Source organism: Mytilus edulis, chromosome 1 (assembly GCF_963676685.1).
Source record: "Mytilus edulis chromosome 1, xbMytEdul2.2, whole genome shotgun sequence".
Classification (NCBI taxonomy): Eukaryota; Metazoa; Mollusca; class Bivalvia; order Mytilida; family Mytilidae; genus Mytilus; species Mytilus edulis.
Window position 1 is genome coordinate 8,569,861 of NC_092344.1, and position 25,570 is coordinate 8,595,430.

The following is a 25,570-nucleotide window of genomic DNA, read 5'->3' on the forward strand; positions in this document are numbered from 1 at the left end:
CATATAAAATATAAACCATGTCCCATCATATAAAATATAAACCATGTCCCATCATATAAAATATAAACCATGTCCCATCATATAAAATATAAACCATGTCCCATCATATAAAATATAAACCATGTCCCATCATATAAAATATAAACCATGTCCCATCATATAAAATATAAACCATGTCCCATCATATAAAATATATATGCAAAACAGAAAAGAATTTAAAAATTATGGCTTATGATTTTTAGTCAATCTTTCAAATTATGACAATCTATTATTGTCATTTTAACCTAGTATTTTATTTGAAATGAAATTTTCTACAAAAAAAATATTTGTAATACATTGTATCTACAAAAAAAAATATTTGTAATACATTGTATCTACAAAACAAAATATTTGTAATACATTGTATCTGCAAAATATAACATACATTGAAATATAATTAAATTCCTTGATTAAATACAGTTACCAGTAATGTAAACCCTCTAATTTTAACAGTTGCCAGTAATGTAACCCCTCTAAATTAACAGTTGCCAGTAATGTAACCCCTCTAATTTTAACAGTTGCCAGTAATGTAACCCCTCTAATTTTAACAGTTGCCAGTAATATCCTGTAAACCCTCTAATTTTAACAGTTGCCAGTAATGTAACCCCTCTAATTTTAACAGTTGCCAGTAATGTAACCCCTCTAATTTTAACAGTTGCCAGTAATGTAAACCCTCTAATTTTAACAGTTGCCAGTAATATCCTATAACCCCTCTAATTTTAACAATTGCCAGTAATATCCTGTAAACCCTCTAATTTTAACAGTTGCCAGTAATGTAACCCCTCTAATTTTAACAGTTGCCAGTAATGTAACCCCTCTAATTTTAACAGTTGCCAGTAATGTAACCCCTCTAATTTTAACAGTTGCCAGTAATGTAAACCCTTTAATTTTAACAGTTGCCAGTAATGTAACCCCTCTAATTTTAACAGTTGCCAGTAATGTAAAGTAATATCCTGTAACCCCTCTAATTTTAACAGTTGCCAGTAATGTAAAGTAATATCCTGTAACCCCTCTAATTTTAACAGTTGCCAGTAATATCCTATAACCCCTCTAATTTTAACAGTTGCCAGTAATATCCTGTAACCCCTCTAATTTTAACAGTTGCCAGTAATATCCTACAACCCCTTTAATTTTAACAGTTGCCAGTAATATCCTGTAACCCCTCTAATTTTAACAGTTGCCAGTAATATCCTATAACCCCTCTAATTTTAACAGTTGCCAGTAATATCCTGTAACCCCTCTAATTTTAACAGTTGCCAGTAATATCCTGTAAACCCTCTAATTTTAACAGTTGCCAGTAATGTAACCCCTCTAATTTTTGCCAGTAATGTAAACCCTCTAATTTTAACAGTTGCCAGTAATGTAACCCCTCTAATTTTAACAGTTGCCAGTAATATCCCGTAAACCCTCTAATTTTAACAGTTGCCAGTAATGTAACCCCTCTAATTTTAACAGTTGCCAGTAATATCCTATAACCCCTCTAATTTTAACAGTTGCCAGTAATGTAACCCCTCTAATTTTAAGTTGCCAGTAATGTAAACCCTCTAATTTTAACAGTTGCCAGTAATATCCTGTAACCCCTCTAATTTTAACAGTTGCCAGTAATATCCTGTAACCCCTCTAATTTTAACAGTTGCCAGTAATATCCTGTAAACCCTCTAATTTTAACAGTTGCCAGTAATGTAACCCCTCTAATTTTAACAGTTGCCAGTTATGTAACCCCTCTAATTTTAACAGTTGCTAGTAATGTAACCCCTCTAATTTTAACAGTTGCCAGTAATATATTGTAAGCCCTCTAATTTTAACAGTTGCCAGTAATGTAACCCCTCTAATTTTAACAGTTGCTAGTAATGTAACCCCTCTAATTTTAACAGTTGCCAGTAATATATTGTAAGCCCTCTAATTTTAACAGTTGCCAGTAATATCCTGTAAACCCTCTAATTTTAACAGTTGCCAGTAATGTAACCCCTCTAATTTTAACAGTTGCCAGTAATGTAACCCCTCTAATTTTAACAGTTGCCAGTAATGTAACCCCTCTAATTTTGCCAGTAATGTAACCCCTCTAATTTTAACAGTTGCCAGTAATGTAACCCCTCTAATTTTAACAGTTGCCAGTAATATATTGTAAGCCCTCTAATTTTAACAGTTGCCAGTAATGTAACCCCTTTAATTTCAAAAGTTGCCAGTAATGTAACCCCTCTAATTTTAACAGTTGCCAGTAATGTAACCCCTCTAATTTTAACAGTTGCCAGTAATATATTGTAAGCCCTCTAATTTTAACAGTTGCCAGTAATGTAACCCCTTTAATTTTAAAAGTTGCCAGTAATGTAACCCCTCTAATTTTAACAGTTGCCAGTAATGTAACCCCTCTAATTTTAGCAGTTGCCAGTAATGTAACCCCTCTAATTTTAACAGTTGCCAGTAATGTAACCCCTCTAATTTTAACAGTTGCTAGTAATATATTGTAACCCCTCTAATTTTAACAGTTGCCAGTAATGTAACCCCTCTAATTTTAAGTTGCCAGTAATGTAAGCCCTCTAATTTTAACAGTTGCCAGTAATGTAACCCCTCTAATTTTAACAGTTGCCAGTAATATATTGTAACCCCTCTAATTTTAACTAGGCTTTTATTGAACCTTCCTTTTATTAGTAAGGAAATAACAAGAATATAAATCAAAACAAAAATGTCAACTATAATATGACTATATCAACGAGTTATAAAACTAGGAAAATTAAGTTGCTGCAGAGCAAAAAAAAAACCATTGGCAAAAAAATATTCCTAAAAAAAAGTTGGTTAACATTATATAAGATGGATGATTTAAATATAACCAAGGCTAACTTCAAGTAGTTAAATCTAGCAAAATATGGGTTGAAAAATGAAAACCTTTCAACAACCCGTTTTCAAATTTTTTAAATGTTTAAATCATGAAGGGTTAAAATGATATGAAATTATACATGTGCTTGAGTTATATGTGAGTATGTCAGCTATTACATGTATTAATGAAAAAAAGTTTATTCAAATTTCAAAAGATGATTTTCAAAATTCCCAACACCATTGTGTAATTCTATAACAAATGACAGCTATATGTAATGTACAAACTAATACCTTTCTTATAGAGAATGCTCTGACTGTAATATTGTTGAGCTTCTGACTGGCTAGGAATCTGACAGCTATTGGACCAAACTTCTGTTCCTCTTCTGTCCAGGACGGCCAGAAACAGGGATACTTCTACAAAAGTATTAGCAGCTTAATAATGCCCCTTCTATCAATTTCAAGTTGCAAAAGTACTAAAGCATTTAAAATGATTAAAGTTATAATTAAAATCATTATGCTTTTCCAGGAAAGTTTTATTAATAAAAAGCAATTGTCTTGAGAAAAATATTTCTTAACTCAATGCCTTTAATGTATGTAAAAATAACACAAAAACAATAAACTTCTTGTAAAATAAAACATAACTATGTTTACCATCAGAAATCTGATAGAGATGAACAAAAAGTCTACAAGAGTAGCACTTACCAAACAAAAAATAAAATCTAGGCTGCCAGTAAAAAAATTCTGTCATATATACCCTTGAAAACTTTTGTTCATTGAGCACAACAAGGGAAGTAATTTTGTAATCGTAGATCAATCTCCATACATCATTAACTGTGTGTTGCATAGGCCACTGGGTTACCAAAAAGTTGTTCTCTTGGTAATAACCCTGTAAGATTATAGACAATTATTATGATACAATGCAGGAATAATTATGTACTTGGTACACATGAAGGCTATAATTATACAAAGTTTGGTCATAATAGTAAATCCTCCATCACATAAGTCTATAGAATTGCATATCAATAAGTTATTTCACATTGGGCCATTCCAGTTTTCTGACAGGTGGGGATGGATGGGGAGATTTTTTTTATATAGGTATAAGACAAAAACATCATGAAATACTACCTATCAGATCTATAAATTAAGACCTATCAGATGTAGTTTCTGTTCATAATGGGTGGATGGGCTTTCATGGGAAAAAATGACCCATCAGAATTTTTTACTGCAAGGATTGTACCAGTCATCTGACATAGGCATTTTTGTAACCCCTAAGATGTAATCATTTTTAATAATTTCCTGCTGAAAGACCCTCAGAAGTTTTTTGCATATAAGTGTATATGTGTCAGATGAAAACACCCAAAATTTCACCCCTAAGATGTAAAAATTTTACACCCCTCAGAAAGGATCATCCATCCCTTTAGCAGATATTAACTGGAATGGCCCATTTTATATGTATTTGGCCAATGAAATTATTAGCATTGTTTCTCAACTTTCTAAAATAAGATTAAATAAAAGAAACCAAAGTGTCATAAAATATATTAGAAAGTCCATAAAACAGCAGTACAGTTGACACTTATAGGAAAGTAATGATTGTTTTTTATGTTTCTATTCAGTGCTGCACCAGAACTGTCTAATTGTTGTTTACCCCACAAGTCCTTATACATTTCTTGGTAAAAGGCTAGTGGAATGACTATATGACAACTTACATCTACAAAGACTGCATTGATAAAGTCTGTACCATTGTCACCAGATTCTGCTGTTAAAAGATATGGTCTCGCCCTCTCGGCTACAAAATAAACACATTATATAGATTCTGCTGTTAAAAGATATGGTCTTGCCCTCTCTGCTACAAAATAAACACATCATAAAATGTATTTTCCTCAGACACGATGACTGAAACCAATCACTCATTAATTCCCGACCAAACTTACTCACAAAAAAGGTTCACATTGTGGCTTGTGTCTGCTATTTTGAGATATCAATGTGTCGAAATGTGTAGAAATCCCAATAACATATACATATAGTTGGGTGCCAAGTCAACAAATTTTATGGATTTGGGTTAATGAAATAACACACGGCTGTATTTGATATCATTGAAGAGAAGAACAAGCCTCATTGAAATATTAATGTTGTTGTTGACTACAGTGGTCACATATATTCAAATACATTCAAAGGATTACAACTATATTTATTCTAATTTGAGGAACAATCATTAACTTTCATATCTGCAGGTCATGTTTCTCTGATTATATAAAAATATCATAAATAAACTGGCTGACAGATGAAAATATCATGAAACTGTATTTATGTTTAATGAAAGACTGAAACTATTATAAAGCTCTTACTAATTTCAACATTGATGAAGGTCAGTGTATGTGTGCTATTTATTTTAATGCTATAAAAATATTATGAATAATTGATATTTACGTGGAAGAAGCATGATGTCACGACTTTTGTTTCTGTTTTCTGACCTGTGACCTCCAGCACAATCACCAATGCTTAACTTTGGCACTAATGAACGAATTGTCTAAAAAATATGAAAAAAAATGATAGCAATAAAAATAAAGGAGGTTGAGTATGTTTGCCAACGAGATAAGAAATTACTAAGATGTCAACAATTTCTGGTTACTTTATAGCCTTCAAAAAGATAATTTTCATTCTCACAGAATTATTTTTCAAGGCATCTTTGAGTAAGTCTTAAAAACAAATAATAACAAATCTTTTCAATATCCTGAAAATTTTCTTAACTAAGTATTGAACTACAGACTGATTAATTATTTATATTAGATCTTGTTAAATAACATTTTTGTATTTCCAAAGTTCAGAGTGATATATAAACTGTAAGTTATTTAAACACCGGCAGTTGTCTTGTTTTCTTACATCTTTGACATTTATTGAAGGACATTTAATAATATCATGCAATGTAATTTTCTGAAACTTTGCAATTCTTTTAAATAATTGTAGTCATGTGTATATGAGTGCTATGAAAATGACAACTGCATATGTATGTTAAGGCCCTCTTATTTAAATATTCTACCCCCACATTGATAGTGGGTATGAACAACTCTATTCATATCTTAACTATTTCCTTTACTCCTGGATTCTTTTAATGAAAACTCACCTGAAATTCTTTCTCAAACCCGGACATTTTCGATTTAGGATTTTCTTTGGACAGATATTGAGCTATGATTGGTACCTCTGCCTCTGTCATCACAGTGGCACCACACTGTATGTGCATAGATACAGATTCATATATAAGGCGATACTGGAACTGGAATAAAATTTAAAAGAAAAGATATAGAGTATCCACCAAGAAGACAGAATGCAGTACATGCACAACAAAAAACATAAAACACAAGAAACAGTGCTTGAAATGATGTTCTTCATTTTAAAGTCACAATGAGGCTTTCAAGATGGAGCTAAAACAAGAATGTGTTCCAAGTACACAGATGCCCCATCCGCATTATCATTTTCTATGTTCAGTGGGCCATGCAAATGGGATAAAAACTCTAATATGGCATTAAAATTAGAGAGTTCATATCATAAGGAACATTTATACTAAGTTTCAAGTTGATTGGACTTCAACTTCATCAAAAACTACCTCGACCAAAAACTTTAACCAAAACTTTAACCTGAAGCGGGCCAAATGGACGTACAGACGAACCAACGAACAAACAGACGGATGGACGAACAGACGCACAGACCAGAAAATATAATGCCCATAAATGGGGCATAAAAATAACCAACTCTCACCTCAGTGCAAGTTTAAGATTGACCCTAGCACCAGTTTATGCAAATTTCTTAGCAAATCGACAATGATGTTAGGGCCTTTTATAGTCAACGATACTGTATGGATTTTTTTCATTGTTGCTACACATTCAAAATGATGTTAATTTATTGATAAATAAAAAATAGGATTAAGGTGGCTCGTGGGTACAGAAATTTCAGCAAAAAATTGAACCTTTATTTTTCCATTACAAATTTTATTTATTACACTATTAGTTATTACTTTATGATATGGTAAAAAAATCAACCCAAAAAATCGATTCGGTTTGGCCCCAGATGACTTTTAAAATGTTTCTATCATTGAAAAAGCTCCAAGTTATCTCCCTTTGGTGCAAAAATGCCATTTTTTGGCATTAAATATCTTTTTTAACTCATCGGTGACCTATATTTTTTATTATTGTTTTCATATAAGCTGTACATAAACTAAATAATTGTAAAATTTAAGCGATTTCTGTAATTAGGTTATTTTTTTATTTCGATATTACCTCTATTTCTCCTATTAGTTCAACAGAAAAAAAGGACATTAACGAAAATGTATGCTTCTTCCGGAGGCAGATTGTGAGCTTAAATGAACGGTGACCCCATATTTTTATTTCATTTTTCTTTTAAGTATTTGATAAAGTTCATTTATGAAAAATTATAGCGAAATCCTATATTAGAAAAAAAAATTGATTTATACCCAGGAGTTAAGTCTTGAGTGCAGCTAAGTGATTTGTTATACATATATAGCATTGATGTCATACACATGTACATATATAGCATTGATGTCATACACATGTACATATATAGCATTGATGTCATACACATGTCTTAATTGTTTTATGAGACAAAGTATTAAAACATTTAACATATAACTTCAATTTAAAAGTTTAAGTATATACAACAGCTTAAATAAAACAATGTTTCAATTATATAAAATCTTTGTGTAAGACATGTTAAACATATGGTGTCTTCTTATTAATATATATGTATATGTTCGGGCCCAATAAAGTATTTGTATGTTCTATATAAATGACAGCTAAACTTGAAACATGTTGACTTACTGGGGTAAATAACTTTTTTTCATCATGAAAATCACCAGCATTATACTTACCAATGAGCGCACCATATTTTTTCTAAATTTGCGTAGATGTAAAACCGTACTATATATATCAACACTGGCATCTGATTGTAGCTGTTTTAAACAATAGTCTATGGCAATAAATACAGCTGTTTTACCACCACCACACCTGAAACATAATTCTTCAAATATAACATGGACAATGAGCATATATCTCCTTTCCTATCATGTCTAATGGATACATTGATGTATTGGTAGGCAATGTACTTTTGATGTCTCTGTATCAAAAAAATATTTAATGATTGAAAATCATGGTTCTCCATTTCTAAAACCAGATGATGCTAAATGTAGAGATATGATCTGAAGTCATCATTAGATTTCTTTTCTGTCATTTTAATCATTGCTTTAGAGAATGGTTGAAAGTCCAAGAATGGTTAAATCTTCCAAAGACTCATTTTGGTTTACAAAATCCAAAAGTGTATTTAATTTTTTTCTAATAAAATTGAGAATGGAAATGGGGAATGTGCCAAAGAGACAACAACCTGACCATAGAAAAAAAAACAAGAGCAGAGGGTCACCAACAGGTCTTCAATGTAGCGAGAAATTCACGCACCCGGAGGCGTCCTTCAGCTGGCCCCTAAACAAATATATACTAGTTCAGTGATAATGAACGCCATACTAATTTCCAAATTGTACACAAGAAACTAAAATTAAAATAATACAAGACTAACAAAGGCCAGAGGCTCCTGACTTGAGACAGGCGCAAATATGCGGCGGGGTTAAACATGTTTGTGAGATCTCAACCCTCCCCCTATACCTCTAGCCAATGTAGAAAAGTGAACGCATAACAATACGCACATTAAAATTCAGTTCAAGAGAAGTCCGAGTCTGATGTCAGAAGATGTAACCAAAGATAATAAACAAAATGACAATAATACATAAATAACAACAGACTACTAGCAGTTAACTGACATGCCAGCTCCAGACTTCAATTAAACTGACTGAAAGATTATGATTTCATCATATGAACATCAGGCACAATCCTTCCTGTTAGGGGTTTAGTATCATACCATCATAACATATATGAGAAGAACATAACCCGTGTCATGCCAACAACTGGTAATGTCCATTTTTTGGGTGTAAATTTATTTTTTTGTTACAGTTATGGATATGCAATTTTCTTTATATAATAGCCTTAATAATGAAGTAAGGTCTGTCAACTTTGACATTCTTAGTTTTAATTTTTTCTGAATATAGCTCCACTCAAAATACTGTTCAAAATGAAGCGTGGCAAAAAAAAATTATGCCTATTTGCAGGCCATAAATCATTAGCTTGTATATACTCTTACCATAAATCATGTTACATATTGTCATGAACTCAATTAAACAGCTTGTGTTGTATAATAACTTGTTTTGATGTAAAGAAAATAGTTTGTTCATATTTACTCAACCTCTTTATCTCAAATTACACATTGGAAATGAAGAAATTAACACAGAATAAAAACAAAAGCCGTACTAAAACCACTGACTGTCGATTCTATCATCATGATTTTCATCAATAAAATAGAAATAAAAAAGATTTTAATCAAAAGATGAATTCATTGTGTCTAGCAATACGACCCTCTGGAGAAAGTATCATCATTAATAATAGAAAGCATCATTGATTATGGCCTGCTTTGTTCTACAGAAGTTATTCTTAGCTAGGCTCACCTAATTAAGATTAAGTCTCTTTTCATTGTTGTGTTGGAAAATACATAGAAAGAGTAAAAATGGACTCATACGTGAAGAGTTTTTAGTATAATGTAAAAATTGACTCAAATGTGATGAGTAAATATTGATTCTATGGTAATGTAAAAGATAAAATTTGACTCAAAAATGTGAAGAGTAAATATTGAATCTTATGTGACGAGTAAATATTGATTCTACGGTTAAATAAAATGTAAAAATTGTCTCAAATGGGAAGAGTAAAAATTGACTCTATTGTGCAGAGTTCTTTGAAATGCTTATATTTCTATTACATTTTTAGAAACATGACAGAGAGCTTGACATTCTGTGTCAGCACCTGTCTATTGGTTCTATGTTGATCTCTAGATGTTTCTGGCTGTTAAGGGGTTGTTGGATTGCTGTCTCATACAGATATACCACACATCTGTTATTTACTGTCACATATGTTAAATTAACCATTTCAAAATTAGAATGCGGCGCAAAGCAAAGCAAACATCCAAAGTTAGACCTATATATATACTGTAATTTTTCTTAAACAATTACATGTACATGCAGTATGAAAACTGTTGTTGAAACAAATTGAATCGATATCACAAATTTGTGACAGAATTGAAGCAGATAAAACTTATTAACTATACATCTTCAATTCATTATTTTACAACTATCTTCTTGTATCAGTTTGTCGTCAATTTAGGTATTGATTTTTAAATTTATACAACCATCAGACTCAGCTCAAAGTTGCCGGTACAAAGGACTGAACTTAAAGTCAATGTCAATGCTTTGAAATTAAGGTACAAGGCTGTAATTGTGAATTAATATAAACAAAAAAAGATTATTTTTCAAGGTCATTAGATATATTGAAAACAAATTTCATATGTGAGGATGCAAGGAAACTTAAATTATAGATATTTACCACATATTCAAGGGTGAACAGTGAAATTGAAAGGGTCAAAATCAAGCATGGCCTGTATCTTGTATGCATACAATACAATGAATACATGTACATGTACATGTATCAATAAATGAGTCGCAATCTACTCAACAAAAACCTTAATTTAATTTTTCTCAATAATTCAGGAACAAAAGAGAAAAATTCTCAAATTTAATTTCAAACTGTGTCTCCCATTTTAAGAATGAAAAGAACCTGCAATTTCATTAATTTAACTCGATGGTATTAAATTTCACGCCCACTGCTCAGAATGTCAAACAATGAGTACTAGACAGGTGAAAATAGATTTGCTGTTGTAATCAAATATAAATTTTTATACTGAGTGTTTTTGATCGATTACAAAAGTAAAATCATTTGCTTTAAGTCCCTGAACTGTACAGTGTCTAATTTATTTATAATTCTATGACAGCTAGGACTATCAATCGTGATGACAAGAGATGAAATTTTGGTTATCAAAGCTGGAAAATTAGTAAAACAATATTATCTAAAGACCTTATTAGTACCATTATATGAGGTTTCAAAGAATTACTGTATGTGGCCACAGATGACATTTTATTTTAAATTTCATAAAGAACCAAATTATCTCCCCTTGTATGCCTTAATTGAAAAATTTGAACAAAATCTTACATATGTCAATGGGCTTTACCAGCACTACTATCTTCATGTAAAAAAACCTTACACATGATATATTCAGAAGCTGATATTGTGCTAAGATCAATTCTATCTCCTTACTTTTAAGTGTTTAAAATATAATACAGTACATTGTAGTAGGAACCCTAATTTTTCTAAAGTACACAATTGGAACTGTTAGCTCTTGCTTAAGTTACCCATTCTGGTAGTATTTTGTAATCAAGGAAATTGAAAAGCAATGCATTTGAAACCATGTCACACACTATAGCATGCCAACATGGATGTTGATATCAAATTTCAGGGTGTTCTGATTTGTTCTGGAGAAAAATGCAATGAACATTTCATACATGACCATTTTGTGTAAGAATATGCATGTCGTAGGTAAACAGGAATTAAATGAGCGATGAATGTGAAAAAGCATCATACAATATATCATGCTCACATGAAAATCTGATACCTAATTTCATGAATTCCTAATTAAGAGTTCCTTAGAAAAGCATGATTGAAATTAAATGGGAGAGACAGACAGGGGTAGACAGTAAACCCTCCACTGTAGGGGAACAAGTCAACATCAACATACATGTATGGTACTTATAAAAACAAATCCTTCCAAATGAATTAGTATCTTATAATAAATCTTTTTTGTTTGGCTTAATTTGCCTACAAGAATGCTCAGATCTAACATCTTCCCCTGTTATTTACTACTATACCTGCAATGTACAAGTATTGGTCCAGCAGTGGCCTTCACATGGTTGTTGACACGACGACAGACATCTAAAATAAAGCCAGGATCTGTAGCCTCATCATTAAAACCAACCATTTCAAAATGTTTTACTTTACGTTCTATAGAAGATCCTTCCTAGGAAAAAAATAATACAACTTGACATATTTATAACTAATATTATTGTTAAAGCTGCACATTTAAGCATTAGCTACAAAAGATATGATTTTTTTTAAGAATATTGACATTAAAGAAAGTGAAATAAAGAGCCAATTTGATTAATTTTGTCAAAATAAAATGCAAATAAAATTTGTTGATGATTTATTCACTTCATTGAATCAGTATTCATATGACCTTTAATTCAACCCTTTACCTAGCGATTGATTACCGGTACACACATCTATTAGTAGTGTTCAGCCATTGAAAGGACAAGAAAGTCAATATTGAAAGTGAAACACTATTTTGTTGACTGATTCCATTCACAAAAAAACACTTATACACTTAGTAACCATGATTAACTTATTTTTTTAACCTTAAACATGAAATCAAACAGAACTAAAAAAGTCAAATTGCACGAGGTTGTTATCTATTTATATATATGTTTATGATTATATCAGGTTATGTAGCTGTCAGCAGTCTTCAGAGGTCATCTCAATGGTTATATAGATGGTGTCTAGAGTCAAATACACTGGAAAAGCTGATATATATTTTTGAGCATTGCATTGTTAACTATTGTAAATTTGGTATAGGTTTTAGTATGTTATTAATCAAATATGACATAAATTTGACAGCTCATGCCCCTTAAATCAATGAATAAACCTAGAAATAGGTAATAAATCCCTATTGTTACAGAGAATAAATAATATTCTTAAAGCTTATGATAAAATCTGCTCATATGATGAGGCCTCAATAAGTGAGACATTGAAAAATCACTCTTCTTGGTGTTGAGTGAATCTTTGCATTACAGAGTGATTGCTAGTGACTTAGAGTAATGTTTTGAAGTGTTCTATATAATATTTCAAATAGAATTACATGTTGTATTCTGAATGAGCGAACTGTGAGCTGTGCCATTTCCATGGTTGCGTCTAACCAGATGTGTATATCACCATGACGAACATATCTTTGAGCACTGAACACATCTCCCCAATATTTGTCACACTGTTGCTGTAAATAAACACAAATTATAATTTTATCTGCGACAAAATTCAAGATACTTTATTTCTTAAAAAACTAAGTCAATGGTACAAAGAAAACATTCAAGCATTTTCTTTGTTTCTTTGGTGGATTCCAAATTTTCAGGAATATCTGCTATATCTTATAATGATAGAAAGAATGCAATACAATGTTTTCTAATCATACCTTTTATTCAGAATAAAGATTTTCCTTAAATCGTTTTTTATTTTTATTTTACTTTTTACTTACATTAGCATTCTCAAATAAGCCTGTTGCCATGACGATACAATGGACATTCTCCTGCCATACCATATGCCAAAAACATGGAATGGTTTTTTGTCTTGGACCTGTAATGATAAAGTTTGAAGCCTCAATCAAAGGAGTGTAAAAATAAAAATTCACATCCTCCAAATTTTGTAGCTTTAACTGTAATTTTAACAATTGTAAATATCTTGTTAACTAGATTTTCCATTTTAAATTTTCATTGGAGTTCCATATTCTTTTTTATTTTACTTTTATAATGATAATTGACTTCTACCTAAGTTTTATCAAAAAAATTAGAGTTATGTTATAAAGTGACCATAACATGTAATTGATTTTCTGATGTTTGCTTACTGTAAACCAACCAACTATGCGGTATGTGCTCTGCTCATTTTGAACACCGTATGGTGACCTATACAGGTTGCACTTTGTAAATACAGCTGTTTCTTAAACCACGCCTCTTTTGGGGAGATTTTGAATATTCATAGAAAATTAATTTTGTTTACATACTGGTTCCCAGTTATGCTCTGTGTTCCATCTCACAGAGACATAACTTGGGAATGTTACAAGTAAATATGGTGACCCTCTGCTGTTGTTTTTTATTTGGTCGGGTTGTTGTCTCTTTGACACATTCCCCATTTCCATTCTCAATTTTATACATGTGCATATTTTTATTTTGAAATCTGTGGTAACCCTTCATTCGAGGTTAGGGTAGTTAAGAAAATTAGTGTTAGTTTAAACTCTGAGAAGTTCAGGGCATATTAACGTTAAAAATATGCCACACAGCCCTATATTTTGACCTTTGAAAAAAATTGTGCATATAAACTTTCAATTCTAGGATAAGTTTTTTTTCAAAACTAATCATAATAAAAGTGGTACAGTTTAGCCGTACAGAAATGCAACCTACATGTTAATTTCTGTTTCATTTTGGGCTCTTGTGGAGAGTTGGACTAGAAAGGGATAAACGTGAAATTAGTATCTGCATAAATATAAAATTGATTTACAGAAATGTCCAATGGCATACATGTCATGCAAATTCAGTACAAATATGAAAATGAAAACTATAATTGGTGGAATGAAATTTTAAAATATTTGAAAAATTCAGAACTGATAATCTAAGAAATAAAATATCAGATATTAGTACCTCCTTGTCAGACCAGAAAGTAAGTTGCCACAAGCTTGTTATGTAATTTGAGCGTGATTTAGTGAGATTGGTGGCTCTTTATCATACCAGAAAGTAAGATGCCACATGTTTAAGCCAGATTTAGTGAGATTGGTGGCTGTGTAAAACACAAGTTAATCTACAATTAATTGATTCCAGTAATTGCTTATATGGTATAGCATAAAATACATCAATGTGTAAGGCCTTAACTAGATCTTTAGGGTCTTCTCTTAAATTTTCAAATAATAAATTACAAAACAGCTGTATAAGACTTGGTTCATTAACCAGAGAAGCACTAAACTCTGAAACTGGATAATATTGGATTAATGTAAACATATCCTTTTTACACATTTATGTGCTTCTAGAAAACGTTGGCCACACTTTTACCAAACCAAATATGATTTTCTATGACAAATAAAGGTAAAATCAATATTGTCATGAATTCCTCTTTAATTTTGAAATTAAAGACCACAAACATTCCCAAGGCCAACCTGTACTGAATGATTATATGATTAATTAATATTGACAAGTTTTGCCGCTTGAGTAGAAATATTTTTGTTAGAGCATGCAAACCTGCTTCTTAACTCATAAGCTCTTTACAAAATAGCCAAAAATTTATTAAAAAGTCACTGGTTTGAGCTGGAGGACATATGATTATATCATTAAGTGAAAACTCTATATACCAGTATATAATAATTAGAAGACTAGCATTTTAAAATTATTTTTTTTATTGTTGAAGCTTATAACTTTTGGTGGTCTTGGCTATAATTGTGAAGGCTATTTTTTTAATGATTAAGAAAACCAGAAAACCTGGTAAGAACCACCAACCTTTAATCTTTTGAAAATAATTTTCGATATATACAAAAATTTGAGTTTAAAAAAAAAAGGTTTTCTGACCAAAAATTTCAATAGTCCAATTTCAGACTTTAAATCTAACAACATTTTTTTTTTAACATATATCTATTTCCTTGAATATTTTCATAAATGCACTTCTCATTCGTTAAAATCTTTTATTCAACATAATCTATTCCATAAAATGTCCAAAAGCTGTATTATTTGAGATGAGTGTACAGTCAAAGTTAATTCCCTAGTGTAACTTGTACAATAATTTTAATATAAGGTCCTCTGAGCAGACGTCATTATTATCTCCTTAATTAAAAGAATATTTAATGACAGAAAAAAAATCTTATTTCATCATCGCAATGAAGAAAAGGGTGATTATTACGTTGGATATTACGGAAAATCATCTACTAAATGAGGCACAGAATATTACAACCATCCTGTGACATTTCTAACTACACATTATTATATCTCTCTGTCCAGACAATTTATTACAAAATTCTCACAGACAAGCATCCAAATGATAAAATCCTGCAGTTGCAACAGTATTAATTGCAAATTGTAGCATAAAATCTATTTTTGACATAACTTGATCTATTGTCAAGACAACAGAATGAAAGACAGACAGTTAATCAACAATAACCATTTTCTGGTTTTCCTTGCTATTACATTTTATTTTACCAAAATCTGCACCAGGAAGCAGGATAAAGCATTATAGGACATTAAAAAAAACCTATTACAGATTGACTAAAAATAGTATGAACACAAACGTGCAATGTACTTGATTACTTCAACTACTTGAACGATTTCATATAAATAAGACGTAATAACAAGATACGGTATATATGAACAAATTTTTCTTCTTCATTTGATTAGGTGTAACACCTATTTCTTCAAATCAGCATTATTTCGTTGGTTTTATTGATGTAGGAAAATGAGGTGCAAGGTAAACCATATCAACTCTAATCATAGCATAATAATTGAAATCAGATGGCTGCCCATGTTATATCAGAAAATGAATGGAGTATGTTTTGAAATTTTCTGGCACTGGTAATAGGCATAAGGAATCTTAACAGGTCAAGTATATCTAACAAGTTCCTGAATAAATGTGTGTGAACTGGCAAAAGAAAATAGGTTTGAATCAGAGCAGACAAAGGGATGTACAGCAACACAACAACTCACATTTCAAACCATCTTTTTCACTTTTAGCGGAAGATTTGGATTTTTCCCCCCGTTGTTTTCTATTATGGTATATCATATATGTTTATGTTTAATTTATTCATTGAAAAATTTATGAAATGGCATTATTGAATTCAGAAATGTATAATTACAGTGTTTTCCTCAAGGAGCTACCAGTATACAGGGTTACAAGCAAGAAATAAGTGACATTATGTCGATTCCATGAATATTGTTTACATTTGTCGCCATAATTTTTCTTGACAAATTATAGGTTGCCCTAATTTCTTTTCATACATGTATCTTAGATCAATTTAACCATTTACTTAATCCATTTTATTATGCAATTTTAATAAAAAATTAAGTATTTGCTGATAAATATCAAAATCTTAAGCTTCAGTACAGATTTTTTCTTTCATCTCGTTAACCATTTGAAAAAAATCTTTTCAGATCTTCTGAACAATGTTTAAAGTTGGAAATCTTATCAGTGATTTGTTAGGATTAAGTGTTTAGACACTTTCAGGTCTTTTCTTCAAGATTACTGATTAAAATCCATCAAATATTAAAGCATTATACAAACCAGTTTGTTAATTGATTGAATGTTGGTGTTTAAGGTCACTTTCACCACTGTTGGCTATATCAATTTTACAGGATATTAAGGGGGTAGACCTTGGTTCAGGGAGATAACTCTTTAAATCAGTTATGCGTTTGTAAAAGTCAAGTTTCATCAATGAATTTTAAGCATTTACCTGAAACAGATTGGAAATAATCTATGTATCCAAGAAGCTTAGAACATATTTATGAAAATGGCTGACACAAACGTACCGGGTACTGATGATTTTAAACAACTTATATTTTCAGTCCTTAAAGTCAAATAATGTAAAAGTTACATTAACATGGGAGATTTTTCTCTGATATGAAAGATTTGATCTGAGGGGGATTCTAAATAAAATTGAAGATATGTTTGTTTGTTTGTTTGTGTATTAATGGGTAGTCAAAATCAAGAGAAGTCATCATCTTTTAAAACTTACTGAAATCCAAATAACTTTCATGAAAAAATTAAAATGAGCCAAAATTTGGGTAAAAACGGTAAAATTCCTCAAAATATGACATTTATAAGTTTTCAATATTTAGAAATTAGGATTAATTTATAACAAAAATACAATAAAACTTATTAAAACATAACTGCTAATCCAACCTTACCTTGAGTGGCAATGTATTCTTTCTGTTTACAGTATCCCTGCAAAAAAAAATCAAATTATCAAATTATAGCTTATTGGCTTCTTGGGGGGGAGGCAAATTTGCTTATTTAAAAAATATATAGATATATCATGAAAATCTATTACACTTGCAAATAAATGAGATTATTATACCTCAGTATGGTTATTCTAAATAAAAAATAATGAAATAGTTGTGCTATTTCATTCCACAGACTATATGCCAGTCAATAGTTTCAAAGACTATGGCGTTCATTATCACTGGACTAGTATATATTTGTTTAGGGGCCAGCTGAAGGACGCCTCCGGGTACGGGAATTTCTCGCTACATTGAAGACCTGTTGGTGACCCTCTGCTGTTGTTTTTTAATTGGCCGGGTTGCTGTCTCTTTGACACATTCCCCATTTCCATTCTCAATTTTACTACCCCTGTTAATAGTTTCATAATCATTTTCCCGTACTTTTTCATGCTTATTTTTTATTGGACAATAATGATGTCATTGACTATTTTGCCTGGCAAAGTCAAACTCTAATATTGTAAATGGTATAATCTGTTTGTGTTGATTGTAATTTCACTTACAAGAAGCAATTAAAAAAGAGAGAAAATCTTTGTGCGCTAAGATCCAAAATACAGTACCTTATTCATAATATGGGTTCGGTCGTCGTATTCTAAAAGTGAATTTGCGTTTGGTGTACTTTAGCTTATATTTTATCATATGCAAGGAACATTTAACACAAGTATTTCTAGTCTTGATTGCAATTATTTAAAATATTTACTTATACAAGAAGAATCATAAAAAAAACCCATATAGTTCATCTCGTGCATGTCAAGTTATGTGACATTTTTTTCTTTTCTTTCAGATGATACATGTTCTCTTTTAGAAAATTATTTAATTTGGTATATAAAAACACTTCATGACTGTGTTGTTCAGTATAATAAAACACCTAATGACTGGTTGTGAGGGTAATAGCAAGTTTGTTGTCCCTTCGCATACCAACTATTGCTCTCGGCTTTTTTGCCTTGAGCAATAGCTGGTATCTCAGGGACAACAAACTTTCTATTACCCTCACACCCAGTCAATAGTTGAATAGTATTTCACATCCAACTTTAACCTAACAATAACGTTAACATTTTATTGTCAATCTTTAAGGGTCAAATTCTGTTAAATTCATGTACACTGGATTGACTTAAATTTTTATATTTGATTCATATATATAAGTAAAATAAATATCTAAATTACAAAAAAGTCTAAAATAAACAATTTACAATGCATGGACTCCATAATATGTATCTACATGTATGAAGAGGGACAGACAGACGAATGGACAGACAGATGCAGAGATAAAAAACATAATGCTCCTAATTGGGTTATAAAAAAACTATACCAGTAATTCTTTTTTGAGCAGTGCTAAACCAAGAAAATGAGGTCAAGGACAATGTACATATGACAGATGAAAACTTTGAAACATAAGGTATGATAGACATGAAGCATCCAAGTCTTCTACCTTCTAAAATATACAGCGTTATACAAATAGTTTATATCATTGACCAATCAGATGGTAATATCTATGTCTCACATACTGAGTATGAGAGACAAAGGTGAGACAAAAACCTGTCTCTGCTTGAAGGTTGAGTAATAAACAGGGTTCTTATTTATGTCGAATTAACATTCTAGTCCTGAATATGTATTTATCCTGCAATTGGGTGTCCTACTATACAGATACAGCCCTACAGATATAGTTATGCTGTATCTGTATACTATTCAGATATCGCGTTAAAGCTCCGCCCACTGCCGGACTGAGTATTATTTGAACCTGTGTGACCTCAGAATGTGTATTCCAGTTGCATACCAATGACGATGACAATTGTCGATTTCAAAACTTGAATATGTATGATTGTGTTACAAAATCAACCGTGTCAATTTCAGCATGCATGTTTAGTGAATGTCAAGTCTGAAGCGCAGGACAACTTGTACACTTCTGTTTCAAATTTGACAATGTTTTGTTATATGTTTTTACTGTTGAAATTAGTTATTATGTTAAAATAGATAATTATTCACCTTGAGCGATGTATTATTGTTGACCATTCGAGATTCTTTTTTGCAAACCCGTCTTCAGCGTAATGTGTGATTTTGATATTACTACGTGGGCCTCAAGAGATTACAAATCGAAAATAAATGCTAAACATGTTAGTTTTTGTGTCTTTCAAAACACAAACAATATACAGAATTAATTGCAGGATAAAGACAATAACTGTTTAGTTTTTTTAAATATCAGCTGTATTTGTACTCAGCTCGAAACAGGTGTAGTAGCTCGCTAAAAGTTTGCATACACCTTGTTTCCTAGCCTCGTACAAATACAGCTGATATTTAAAGACACTAAACAGTTATTGTCTATTTAATTTCCCACTGCACTGTAATCAGCCATTTAATCATCTTCATCAAAAAGTACATTCATTTATATAATGTATTGGCATTTACATGCAAATTAACAATTATCAAGTAAATATGCATTTATTCAAAATGTAGGGTACTAATCTCTATTTTAATGATTGGTATGTTTCAAAGGAACTGATGTTGGTTATCATGATCAATATACAGTAAAACAATAACTCAGTAAACGTTTGTATTATAGCCTGGAGAGGAATTAGAGGGTGACGTAGACCTCTGTCTGTAAACTTTGTATTATTGCCTGGAGAGGAACTAGAGGTTGAGGTAGACCTCTGTCTGTAAACTTTGTATTATTGCCTGGAGAGGAACTAGAGGGTGACATAGACCTCTGTCTGTAAACGTTTGTATTATAGCCTGGAGAGGAATTAGAGGGTGACGTAGACCTCTGTCTGTAAACTTTGTATTATTGCCTGGAGAGGAACTGGAGGGTGACGTAGACCTCTGTCTGTAAAAGTTTGTATTATAGCCTGGAGAGGAATTAGGGGTGACATATTGTAGACCTCTGTCTGTAAACTTTGTATTATAGCCTGGAGAAGAATTAGAGGGTGACATATTGTAACCTCTGTCTGTAAACTTTGTATTATTGCCTGGAGAGGAACTGGAGGGTGACGTAGACCTCTGTCTGTAAAAGTTTGTATTATAGCCTGGAGAGGAATTAGGGGTGACATATTGTAGACCTCTGTCTGTAAACTTTGTATTATAGCCTGGAGAAGAATTAGAGGGTGACATATTGTAGACCTCTGTCTGTAAACGTTTGTATTATAGCCTGGAGAGGAATTAGAAGGTGACATATTGTAGACCTCTGTCAGTAAACATTTGTATTATAGCCTGGAGAAGAATTACAGGGTGACATATTGTAGACCTCTGTCTGTAAACGTTTGTATTATAGCCTGGAGAGGAATTAGAAGGTGACATATTGTAGACCTCTGTCAGTAAACATTTGTATTATAGCCTGGAGAGGAATTAGAAGGTGACATATTGTAGACCTCTGTCTGTAAACGTTTGTATTATAGCCTGGAGAGGAATTAGAGGGTGACATATTGTAGACCTCTGTCTATTGTTGAAGTCTGTATGTTGTTATCTAGATCTAGTATTTAGGTTGTATGATACTTCCATAGCTTTCCCTTTGATGTATACCAGTACCCAATATCTCTTTTCATTCATATTCTATAAACATCAAGGACTCAAACATCAAGCTGTTGCGTCTATATTGATAAGTGATGCTAATCACACGTTGCATCATTCACAAATTACAGATCAAGGACAACAACATTTATTTAAGAATTTATTTTCTACATAAAAAAATCAGTTTCATATTACTATTTAGTTGACAGGATTAAATTCGCCAATATCCTTCCACTTTTCCATTGGACATATCATATCTAGTAATACATTGATCTTCATTTATAATTCTATTAAAGATAACTAACATCACCATTGACGTCAAACTATTTTTAAATCATTGTACAAATTCTCTACAGTATTCCCAATAAGACCATGAAATACATATATACATTGTATAACTTGGATACAAAAATTACTTAATCAAGATTAACGTTTTTTTAATTAAATTTTCCGTCTTTCTAAAGAAATCTATCATTTTGAGGCCTGTTAATAATTAACATGTTTAATTGTTAAGTCTTCTGCTATCGGAATCTCTCATTATTTGATTGTTAATTGTTATGTCTTCTGCCATCGTAATCTCTTGTTATTTGAGTGTATGCTGTGACAACAAACTTATAACCAAGATTATTTGTTTCAACCAGAGGACATTTTACTGTAGACAGGAAATGCATTTCCGTTAGAGGAAAAACGTTGCGAACTAACGGAGAAACATTGCACATCAAATATCATGTGATTGTGTCCATCAAACATCTAATCATGGACGGTACATAGAAATTAATTTTAAATCCCACAGATTAAATTAACTTTCCTGATGTTAGATTATTCAAATACCTACATGAAAGTCTACGTTTTATGTTTGTAAGAGGACAACTTGTAATTAACTTGGCTTCTAGGACATTTTAATGATCATAAGAAAAACCTATTTTAGAACAAATTACTATAATGTCCATATAAAAAATTGTCTTTTATTACAAAACAGTACTTCACTGGTAATTTCAAATTAAGAAGACCTAATGTTTAATTACTATTCAAAATTAACTTTTAATGACTTGGGTAAAATTCTAGACTAGTTTAATGAAGCCCTTTTATAGTGGAATTTGTTCAGTGAAAAAACAAAACAAAAAAACCTATAAAACACATAAAGCAGAAAGAAATCTCAGATGACATTATGAGCTTCAGAACAGGAAATTCAATTTCAAGCCATCAAAAACTGCAAAGACATCCCTTCCAGCTGCAATCTTTCAGAAATCATATGATAATTTCTGATTTATGTATGAGCTTCAGAACCAGGACTTCAATCTCTAACTTTCTTTTGATCTTCATAAAGGTCATCAGGTTGTGCAGGCTTCAGAAACAGGATAGAAAGCTCACCAGATTGTACAGGCCTCAGAAACAGGATAGAAAGCTCACCAGATTGTACAAGCTTCAGAAATAGGAGGAAATTTCACCAGAGTGTGTAGGCTTCAGAAATAGAATACAAAGCTCATCAGATTGTGCAGGCTACAAAAACAGGATACAGAGCTCAGCAGATTGTGCAGGCTTCAGAAACAGGATACAAAGCTCACCAGAGTGTGCAAGATTCAGAAACAGAATACAAAGCCCACAGAGTGTACAAACAACATAAACAGAATACAAAACTCACCAGAGTGTACAAACAACATAAACAGAATACAAAACTCACCAGAGTGTACAAACAACATAAACAGAATACAAAACTCACCAGAGTGTACAAACAACATAAACAGAATACAAAACTCACCAGATTGAACAAGCTTCAGGAACAGAATATAAAGCTCACCAGATTGTTAAAGCTGGGAAACAGAATACAAAGCTCACCAGATTGAGCAAGCTTCAAAAACAGAATACAAAGCTGACCAGATTGTTAAAGCTGGGAAACAGAATACAAAGCTCACCAGATTGTGCAGACTTCAGAAACAGGTTACTAAGCTCACCAGATTGTACAGGCTTCACAAACCGGATAGAAAGCTGACCAGATTGTACAGGCTTCAGAAACAAGATACAAAGCTCACCAGATTGTGCAGACCTCAGAAACAGGATAGAAAGCTCACCAGATTGTACAAGCTTCAGAAATAGGATACAAAGCTGACCAGATTGTACAGACTTCAGAAACAGGATAGAAAGCTGACCAGATTGTGCAGACTTCAGAAACAGGATAGAAAGCTGACCAGATTGTGGAGATTTCAGAAACAGGATAGAAAGCTCACCAGATTGTACAGGCTTCATAAACAGGATAGAAAGCGCACCAGATAGTGCAAACTTCAGAAACAGGATACAAAGCTCACCAGATTGTGCAAGCTTCAGAAACAGAATACAAAGCTCACCAGATTGTGCAGACATCAGAAACAGGATACAAAGCTCACTAGGTTGTCTAAGCTTCAGAAACAGAATACGAAGCTCAGCATAGCGTGCAAGCTTCAGAAATAAGAGTAAAGCTCGCCAGATTGTGTTGAAGCTTCAAATATAAGATAGAAAGCTCATTAAATTGTGCAAGCTTCAAAAATAGAACAGAAATAAGGTTCCTTTGATTTCCTACTGCCATAAACACATTCGATACGGTTCATAAACAATAGAAACCATGACATAACCCCAAACACTTATCTGCACTTGTCTATTGTTGAATAACAGCCTTAGGAACATGTTTTCAAATAAAAAAACCTGTTATTCAAAGTGCATGTGTTTTCAAGGAGTCGTTCAGTGCAACTCTTGATAATTGAAATCAATAATTAGATTTTTATTCAGGAAATTATTTTTTTTTTCTACCACTTTACAATTTAAATATAAATATCAAATATAGTTCATATGTTCCCTAGCCTGTTGTTTCTTTCTATTTCTGATAAAAACATAAATAATCAATATCTGCCTATGTAAAATGTATTGTACATATATTGTATTATAAGGTAAATTATTTCAATTAGAGTAAATGTTAATTTTGACATTTCAAAATGATATTTTTTCCAACATGCATTCAGAAACACCATTATTAAAGATTGTTTTCCTTATTTTTTGTTACAGAAACTGATGTAAAGTAAAATTTAGATTAGTTTAATGAATTAATCATGTTGTATATATCCTGTGCTTGTTTCCAAGGAATTTCTACTAGAGTAATATAATCCCCATGAAGGGAATGAATGAACAATGAGCTATCCAGATGACAAATATCTTTAAATTAACATCAGTTTTCATCAACAGATCCAGGACTCTTGATTAAAGGGGGGGATTCAGATTAATGAAAGGGGGCCTAGCAACCTAAAACTAATAATATGTGCAAAAACAAGAAGATTTTTTTTATATCATCAGAGCACTGCACAAAAAAGGAATACTGAATGCTAAAATAATATTATTACTACAATAAGGGAGATAACTCACATCTATAAAGCTGGCATTGATATAATCACTGTCTTCTTCTGGGGGATGTTTTTTCAGTATCACTCTGGAATGATCAACTGGAAAAGAGTAACATAAGAGTAAATTAATAAGAAATTATAAACCTCATTTGTAGAAACACTCTTTACCTCTTGTAACTCGAAGAAATGACAAGAACTTTATACTTGAAATGATCTCTGTCATTTTACACATCTGTTGATTTTGTTAGTTCTATATATCTAATTATAGTTGTCAACTTATTTTCAAAAGAGTTCAAACCCAACAGATGTGGAAATTACCACTTTTACAATGTATTTTTTTTGTATTGATTCAATCTCACTTTGTGTGTTGCATTTACTTATCTCTATACCGAGTTCAATAAAGAAGATGCAGGTACAAGACAACGAAACAACAACCCATGAACACAAGCCCCAAAAACAGAACAAATATAGGTGCTTACACCTGTCATGCATGGGTATACATACTATTGTATCCACACAGCACATAACAGTGCCACCCTTCTCCCCCTCCAAATCGTTCGACCTATACAAGAGACAAACATGCATGGTATTAAACCTTTGTTTGTGAATTGTGTTCAAAACAAGAAGTTGAACACTCATAATGGTGCTACTTAAACCCACACTCATTAGATTGAGTAAAAAATTCATTACTAAGCAAGTATAATCAAAATCTCAAATTATTGTCAAACAGGAAAATTGCAATCAATGGGGTAAATTTTTCCTTGAAAAAACAAATATTCATTGATTAATCTGGATTAAAAAAAAGTTCTAGTGATGAAATTACATATACCAATACTGAAAAATGACACACATTGTCAAAACACCAGATAATACTAACATATGATACTAAAAAAAGCCAGAAACTTCACGTTTTATTGTAACAGTAAAGGTTACTAGATAACATTCCATGAAATCAGCCTATATTTGTCATGGATCAGAATAAAGGGAAATAACAATACAATCCAATATCGTTTTATCATTTCCTGGTTTTATGCTTCTCTTAAGTAAGATGACACGAACACAGATTTTATTTCTACAT

The 25,570-nt window shown here is 31.7% G+C and overlaps 1 protein-coding gene across 4 annotated transcripts in view; it reads right to left on the reverse strand.

Annotated features, from left to right (window-relative positions):
* Positions 1-25,570, reverse strand: part of LOC139523235 (receptor-type tyrosine-protein phosphatase epsilon-like) — a 159,713-nt gene that overhangs the window by 11,827 nt on the left and 122,316 nt on the right. For all 4 annotated transcript variants that reach the window (XM_071317101.1, XM_071317087.1, XM_071317094.1 and 1 more), the window contains 11 exons: positions 24,515-24,591; positions 17,540-17,576; positions 13,147-13,244; positions 12,757-12,888; positions 11,714-11,862; positions 7,733-7,868; positions 5,975-6,124; positions 5,281-5,380; positions 4,560-4,639; positions 3,608-3,739; positions 3,145-3,267 (listed from right to left, as the gene is read on the reverse strand). In XM_071317101.1, coding sequence (XP_071173202.1) covers positions 3,145-3,267; positions 3,608-3,739; positions 4,560-4,639; positions 5,281-5,380; positions 5,975-6,124; positions 7,733-7,868; positions 11,714-11,862; positions 12,757-12,888; positions 13,147-13,244; positions 17,540-17,576; positions 24,515-24,591 — 1,214 coding nt within the window. The remainder of the gene's footprint in view (positions 1-3,144; positions 3,268-3,607; positions 3,740-4,559; positions 4,640-5,280; positions 5,381-5,974; positions 6,125-7,732; positions 7,869-11,713; positions 11,863-12,756; positions 12,889-13,146; positions 13,245-17,539; positions 17,577-24,514; positions 24,592-25,570) is intronic.